Source organism: Sinocyclocheilus anshuiensis, unplaced genomic scaffold (genome assembly GCF_001515605.1).
Source record: "Sinocyclocheilus anshuiensis isolate Anshui unplaced genomic scaffold, SAMN03320099.WGS_v1.1 scaffold735, whole genome shotgun sequence".
Lineage (NCBI taxonomy): Eukaryota > Metazoa > Chordata > Actinopteri > Cypriniformes > Cyprinidae > Sinocyclocheilus > Sinocyclocheilus anshuiensis.
In genome coordinates, this window is record NW_015548245.1 from 228,448 (window position 1) to 237,196 (window position 8,749).

General features: G+C 37.1%; 1 protein-coding gene across 1 annotated transcript; it reads right to left on the reverse strand.

The window, feature by feature from the left end:
* Positions 1 to 223: 223 nt before the first annotated feature.
* LOC107655200 (uncharacterized) lies at positions 224 to 1,207 on the reverse strand. Its single transcript, XM_016442621.1, has one exon. The coding sequence runs from the start codon at positions 1,205 to 1,207 to the stop codon at positions 224 to 226; it is 984 nt and encodes a 327-aa protein (XP_016298107.1).
* Positions 1,208 to 8,749: the final 7,542 nt, after the last annotated feature.

The window sequence follows — 8,749 nt, forward strand, 5'->3', positions numbered from 1 at the left end:
TCAGTGGGGTCCAAAACCAGCAATGGACCCCAGTTACTTTTAATGAATGGACAAAAAACACAAAAACATTTTTCACAATATCTGTGTCCTACAGATGAATGAAAGTCATACATGTTTGGACCAACATGAGAATGAGTAAATCTACAGTTCATTTTTGGGTGAACAATCCCTTTTAGCAGGTTATTATCACAATGAAAAACTGTTCCGGCAGCATTATTGCTGGTTAAGTGTTCTCCGGGCAAAAGATTCTTCTGAGCTGTCCTGAGATCTCAGCAGACAGCATGCAGTACCTGCTGTTGAGGTTCCAGAGGGACCTTACGCCATTATGAGATTCGTCTGTGTCTTGTAGCGACATAGGGAAGGACAGTGGCCAGCTGGGATGAAGGGGAGATGGACGCAAAGATGACGAGCCCCAAGGTAACATCTGGTTGCTGTGCTGGGTGGCAGACTGGCTCAACCCAGGCAGCAGCTGAGGAGGGGGTGGTGAGGCTGCAGATGCTCTCTGGGACGGAAACCGTTGTGGGTGGCTTGGTGGGTCGTTGCTGGAAGAGACCTGTGGGTGAGATGCTGTGTCTGCCTCTACTGGGTCAGCATTGTTGTCCAAATGGCTAATCTGTGACGGTAGGTTGGCACTTTTAGGAGGCACCCTCAGGGGTGAGATGAATGGAAATGAGCCATGCCAAGAGTGGTACAGCTCTGGAGCTTCTGCTGGAAGAGGAGCAGTACCAGTAGGCAAACCCCACATGGAAGGCTTGAGATGGGACGCAACGGGATAGTGGAAGGGCACAATGGGAAGATTGACGTCCAGACCTCGGCCAGTCCCCATGTAATACTGCAAACTCAGCACCTCGGCCCGGAGCTGGGCATTCTCCTCGTTCAGTGCCAGAAGTTGCCCCTCCAGCATGAAGTCATTGAGTCGTCGCTTCTCTCTGGAACGCTTGGCGGCCTTGTTGTTCTTCTTCCGTTTCACCCAATACGACGCGTCCTTTTTCTCAGTGGGAGTCATTTCACGTTTACGTCGTCTATTGGGTATTAACGGGTTGCAGTATGACTGGAGGTGGAACAGTCGCCGTGCCAGTACGGATGAGCCAGTGAGTGGCAGAAGCCTTCTTAGGCTTCCAGGGTCGTCTTTGCTTGTCAAGATCTCGCCCGTGGAGGATGGAAGACAAGCATCTGCTAGATGCTCAGGACTTTTCATGGTACTCATTGTTCTGAAAAGATAAAGAGCTTGATGATCTGTAGGCCCCAGTGTCAAACCAATACTTTGATGAAAAAACTTTTAGGCTTGAGAACTGCAGTAATCATGTAATTGTTGGTTTTTGCTATACTGGTGACGAGAATTTAAGAAGAACAATGCAAAAGCTCAGGATTTTTCTTCTTCCGTGTAAGAATGCGCCTGCACTATTAAATACAACAAATTCATTACCACTTATTAGAGTTCATACTGCAGTTTCCTGTCAAAATGAGGGTAAAAATAGACATGAGAAAGCTTGTCAGCCTAACAAGGAAACGTACTGGGCAAATCCTAATTTTAAATGTGCAAAATAATGATATAGTTTGCGAGAAATGCAACATGCTCAATTAAAGATGATGTTTGATTGGATCTAATGCATGCATCCTTGATAAATTCAGTTTTTGAGGTCAACCATGAATAAAGAACTTAGTTCTTCACTTGCTAAAAGCAAGACAATTTGTATGTCATTTGATACCATTGCATATCTGCAAAATTGACATTACATCAAATGGTGGCTATTCGTTTTGTGACTTTTTTTCTCCAAAAGCAAAATGTTTTTTGTAACAATTCAGATATATCAATCCAGAATTAAACTTCTGCATGATTTGCGTTTAATGAATACAATACAGATACGCATACAGAATACTAAATACTAACTTTACAAAGTCTTAACTGAGGACAACCAGTGCAAGAAAAATGTGCTTTACCTTACCTTACGGTGCTGTCCCAGGAATGATAATAGAAAGTGTAGATGAATTAAAGGACATCAGCTTAAAACTAAAACTCTTTGGCTGGAAACGTGCAAAGACACTCTGTCAACCAGTGGCTGTCAAGGTGGCACATGTGATATGCACACATATGCCTATTGCATGAAAGGAGCTGTAGTAGGTGAGGACCACATCTTCCTTCCTCAGTTATGGAGGCGGAGACTTGCAGACAAGTATCTCAAACCAGTGGTTTAAGTTATGACTCACTTTTTTGTTTGTTCTACTTTTAAAATAATGAATAAAATAAATTAGTCCTAGCACACTCAGCATCTTGATATTTTGTTTTCATTTTTGTTTACGCTTTGTCTTCCATCCAATGGTAATTAATTCAGTTTAGTTCTTCTGTTTGGATCTAAACTTAAAAAAATGTTTTTGTTGTTGTTTATTGAATTTCACATCTCATGCACCATTATCTGGTAAAATATTTCTTTTTTTATATACAATTTATTTACATTTTATTTATAAATTTATTTTAATGTCATGGATGCTGTATGAAGTAAGAGTCCTGCACTTCAACCAAAACTAGCACATTAATTAGACTGGCCAAACATACAGCACCGCGGCCCGTCAATGTGGTTGTATGTTCACATTGAGGTCAATAATTATATTGGGGGGTTATTTCTGCCATAATTCAAATAGCTTATGCCAGTATGGGCATATGTGTATTATTATGTTTTATTTTATTATATTCTGCTTTAAATAGTATTAAACTATGATTATAATATGTAAAATGCAAACAACATATTTTCTCATAATTATTCATCATTTCCTAGCTAACCTAATTCTTCAGAAAGTGCTAGTGTGTCAATCGACCAATTATAAGAAGTTGAAGCTCAGTAAGCACTGAAACTGCTGATGGTTAAGATCATGTAAAACAAACTCTCAACTGAGGCTAAAAAGAATATATTACCAAGAATGACTTGCATGAAAAAAAAAGTTTTTGCAGAGTTTACGTTTGTCATCTGGGACTGTCCTTCCAAATTTACAAACTTATGTAAGTCCGACTTGCGGCAGTTCCACTGCCAACCACGAATAAGCTAAAATCTTGACTATTAAATGCATATTGCAGGAAAAATATCATCTGATGAATGCGATTTTGATGCATTGTTGCCTTTACCTCACTTAACACTTCGAGTTAATCAGTAATGCTGTGCATCACTTGTGGTTACAAAACTCTGGTTCGAAGAATTAGCCACACTTGACATTTTAAGACTGTGTCTTCAAGATAAAAATGGGCCATGTATCATTTGCTAAAAAACACAAGATGTTGTTGATGTTCAACAGGTGTTGGATCATATCTCAGGCTTGGGTTCTTAGTGGTTGTGAAGAGTGTTGGTGGGGCGGCTTACCTGTTGGTGTTTACCGGTGACTCATCGAATAGCTGTTGGATCCCTCTGTGATTTTTTTTTTTCTCCTTCTTATACTTGGTGACTCATAACGCCACCTCAAAGCTCCACAGAACTCAAATGCTTTAACGTGGGACATAACCCGTAGTTCAGATGTACTGTTTTGTTTACCGCACACATCCCCCTCACGCACATTGTATTCACACACACGCACAGAGTTCGAGCTTAACCAGGTAATTGATCCTAATGTATTTGTTAAACACGTACATAAAACAGCACATTTTTCAAGTATGCTGCAGTCGCATGTGTGAATGAGGATGAGAGCTCACCGCAGCCGGCGCACATTGACGTTTGAACTATCAGGCCTCACCTTCTGCATACAGTTCAGCTGTGTTGTTTGTCTGTACAGTAACTCCAATCACCCCCTGTGTTTCTTTCTCAAGTGAATTCAAACCACTTCCTGTCTCTTGAGTTGTCAGTGTCTCCACACAACGACCTCATTTTAACTAGCCCCTCTCCCGTTTTTGACTCATTCGTCGGAACAGAAACTAAAGCAGCGATTGCAGAGCAGCAGACCGGGGTATACCCCAAAAACCTCATTCATAGCCACCTACTCACTTCCCAGAAAACAAATGATTTTGCTGATATTTTACATTATATGTTGGGTTTTTGGAGCGCTGATGTCTCGACGTTATTTGTGTGCTTTTTATTCATTAGCGTACAAACTCGTAAGGGATGTTGAAATTGTAGGCAAGTCATTGTTTAGGGTGGCAAGGATCAAGGCAGAGAATGGATAGCAAGGCCTAGGAAATGGTGATGGTGAGACTTTGAATTCTTCAAGTAAGATCTGAGGCATTTTGCAAGAAAGGCATCCAATATAAAAGTTTATGTGATGAATTCAATGCAAGGTAATACTAGACCTTCTGAAATCTATGAATGTTGCAAATTAGCTTATATAGACTTAAATGTATAACAGAGCTTACTGCCGTTCAAAAGTTTGGAAATTTTTTAAAGAAATTAATACTTTTATTCAGCAACACTTCAGAAGCTTATAATGTTACAAAAGATTTCTATTTCAAATAAATGCTGTTCTGTTCGTCAAAGAATCCTGAAGAAAATGTATAACATTTTCCACAAAAATATTAAGCAGCACAACTGTGTTTAACAATAATAAGAAATGTTTCTTGAGCAGCAAATCAGCATACTAGAATGATTTCTGAAGGATCATGTGACACTGAATAAATTCAGCTATAGGAAGAAATTACATTTTTAAAATATATTCACATAGAAAACAGTTATTTAAAAATGTACTAATATTTAACAATATTGCATTTTTTCAGTATTTTTGATCAAATAAATGCAGCCTAGGTGAGCATAAGCAACTTCTTTCAAAAACATTGACAAATTTTACTAATCCAAAATCTTGAATGATATCTTTTGACCTTTGACCTCGAAGAGTGATTAAGAACATTTTCAGCTTTTCTCTGAGTATCTATCTAAACAAAATACTCAAAGGTTGCATAGGCCATATAAATGTGATACATAATGTCTGAATGTTTTTTTTAACTAACGGTTTCTGTAAATGTGAACATTAATTTTTATTTTTAATATTATTTTTTTCTTAAAATAGTAAATTAATCAAAACTATAACATCAAGCTAATGAAAGCCTGGAAATTATGTTGCAACAAAAAAAGTTAAATATATTTTATACAAGTTAAGCTATATATATATATATATATATATATATATACAGTATATCTCAATAATAATATCTTAAATTGAACTTGCATAAAATCGACTGCCTTTTTTTAAATTTAATCTCTGCACACTGTTTTGAGGTGCATTCTGGATGCTTTTGAATTAAAATGGTAGTTTTGTAAAGAAACTGATATACAGTATATGCACAATATGTTTGTCTACACAACTAATTTCAAGAAGAAGCCTTCTGATTTTTAAGATCACAAGAAACAAATCAGATTGAAATCAGTCAAATGTGTCCAAACTTTAGACTGGTATAGTGTACATAATTTTAGAATGGTATAGTGTACATAATTTTCAAAATAAGATATTTTGAAGATTTTTCTCCTTTAATGTTGAGCTTTAATACATATTTGACCTTTAAACTACTGTAGTCACATAGAAATATAACACAAAGCTAGTACAATACCATCTGCTCTCATTAAGGCCACATACATGCATTTACAATATGCAACCTGCGGTTTTGTCTTTTCGTGCAATTAAATATATCTACTTTGTTCTGATTGATTTGAGATCACTGCCACCGTTTGATCGCAAGATCATGGCCTTCGACAGACCCTTCACTAGGTCTCCATCAGCACCTGTGGAACCGCATGCGGTGAGGCTTTCAGAGCGAGATATGAGCACTCGTTGCGGTTTGACAGGCTTGGTGCAACAGTTAAACTGTAATGGAGCATTGCCAATAGCAACCTGGTCAACTGGTCACAATTGCTCAGTAGGTCTGGTTCTCCTCTCATCTCGCAAACCACTCTGCATCTGAGAGAGGCCACATGTAAAAATAGATGAGCTTGATAGGACTTGAGACGCGTTATCTCACGCACACACATGTATGTGCGGTCAAACCTCCTACATGGCTTCAGCGCTGCCCACCGAGTTTTGATAGCCTAAACGCAGGGGCCACCATGAGGGGAATCCTTTGATTTGAGACGTTAAAGGGGTCATGATATGAAATGAGGAAGATTGGGCCACTTTGGGCCTTGATATGGTCTTGCAGCAGGTGAATGGATGCTAATTAAGCTGCAGTGTCTTTGGCTGCCACTAGATGGAGCGCTAGTTGAAGGGCATTGAAACAGCCTAAAACAGCAGCATTTGTGTTAAGTGATCCAATTAAAAAAATAAAATAAATAAAATAAACATTAGATATTCCATATGTCCTCACTGTAGTTATCTGAGAGATATGTCTTCCTTTGCACTTTGTACGGGCCGACGGGCCGCTCTTCTTCACACCCAATGCTGTTCTCAGACACTTAGCGCTAGTAAACTTCCTGGCTTAAGTTAGATTGTTGTGGTATATCGCTGATGTGTAAAGTTATATCTGTTTCCATGAAGCAAAAAGGAGAAGTGAAAATGATAGATGACAACAAAGACAACAAGATTAAGGCATAATAAAACAGCATCATCTCAACTTTTCAGTCCGCTGCAGGAAACCTTTGCGTTTGAAGATGCTTAATTATAAATATGCCCACACAATGGCTCGAAACATATCAGCCTGTAGGAAATACACGAGGACAATATTTTGGTGGGAAAAAAAATAGAATTATATATAATATGTATGCATGTATGTACATACATGCATACATATGTGTTATATGTGTGTGTGTGTGTGTGTGTGTGTGTATGTATTTATATATATACACACACACACACACACACACATATAGAAGTTGACAATGCTCTCTGTCGTTCTCTTTTTTATGACTGTCTTAACAGTGCACTTTGTGATTATTAATATTTAGTATTCTTCTTATAAAAATATAATTACCAGTCAATAGTTTAGGCGCACTAGGCTGTAATTGTTTCCTCCTAATTTATGCTTAAATATTTAGTTATAGACATAAATTTTGCATACTTTTGAATTTCATCATTTATGTATGTGTTTGATTTAGGACACTCCCCATTGTCTCATGTCTGAGGGGAAAATCTGAGGGAAATCCCTTTGGAATTGCTTGTTTATGTTTATTTCTGTTTAGGGAAAGCACCTTTTTATAATTTTTTTTCCCTTACTTCTAGTGCTATTTCAAGCAGTTATGCAATGGGTAAAATTCTCTCCCAGAGCTTAAATGATTACGTTACACAGGACCATTTAATCTGTACTCAAAAAAATATTTTTTTGCTTCTTGTTCAGTTGAATGAATTAAAATGAGCTAAAGTAATATGATTGAACATTTTGTAACCACTTGACTGACCCTTCGCAGGGAGTTTGATTGACAGGTGATCTGACCAATCATAATGCCGAATCTGTCGTTTTTGTCCGACAAACAAACCAGACAGGAGAGTAGATAAACTTTGGTGGACTTGAACTTGAAAAATGGTGGGTATGATGTCTTTCCTCGGGTTGAAACAAGATACCTTCTGATGTTCATTCATGTTTATTTTAGAGGTGTAACGATTCACTCGTTTTCTTGATGCATCGATTACAAACCATGACGATGCATATGCATCGATCTTGAAACATGATTTTTGAATCGTGAATCGTCGATTTCGGACAGTAATCAATTTAAAATGCTAAGAATCGAATGAATCGCGATTTCTATAGCGATTCAATGCTTTCAAAGTATACACACATTAAATTACTACAAGCACGAATTAATGGAGACCTTGAACAGTGTTCGTGCCCTCGCATCTCTCCTTCACGCGCTCCACTATTTACAGCCTGTGACTGTCACAGGATTGCGCTCGTGCTCAGTTCGTCTCACGCTCAAAGAACTTAAGACGGGCCAGGAAATGCCTAATATGGACAAAGGCATCTATCGCTGCAGCTAAGCTGAATAAAAAGCAGAATGAACTGGTGAAACGTTAAGACAATAAACACAATAAATAAATAAAATGTATGAATGATGCAGTGCTAATTGACATATCATTTATTACAGCACAGCCACTATAAAGTATATTTTCTACCTAATTCTGTGCAGAAAATTGAAATAATTGTTTGTAGTATATAAAACAATCATAAAATTGCCATTAGGAATAAATTATAGATTACAAATGATTGATTATTGTCCAGCAGTGTATTTGATTCTGAAATTCAAAGTAAGATAAGTATAAGTATAAAATAAGATAAGTATAAGTATAAAATAAGATAAGTATAAGTATAAAATAAGATAAGTATAAGTATAAAATAAGATAAGTATAAGTATAAAATAAGATAAGTATAAGTATAAAATAATTCCTTGGAATATATATATACTGTATATATAATACTTTCATAGGTCTAAGTAAAATTATTGTATTTGACATTTCTGTCACTTCTGACATGATGGCTACACCCCTGGTGTGACAAAATGTTAGCCTATACATAATACTTTTAAAGTTATTTTTTAAAATCTTGGCTTACATAAGTTTCTACATATGCCATGGCATGCCATAGCATCATTAAACTAGCATCTAACAATGGACAAAAGTGTTTTTTTCCTCTAACCTATGGTTCTCTAACCATAAAGGCTGCTGTGTAATTTGCCCCCTGACTAAGCATTTAAAGAATATAGGGGAAGCATTTAAATAATCCTGTGAATGCACTTAAAGAATGCGGAATTGAATCGAATCATTCTGAATTTGCAAAAATCATTCTTGAATCGAACTGAAAACCTATGAATCGTGAATCGAATCGATTCGCTGTCTACCCAAAGATTCACAGCCCTAGTTT

What these genes read in the sequence shown, in the direction of transcription:
- LOC107655200 (XM_016442621.1), bottom strand. Translation starts at nt 1,207, where the DNA reads ATGAGTACCATGAAAAGTCCTGAGCATCTAGCAGATGCTTGTCTTCCA.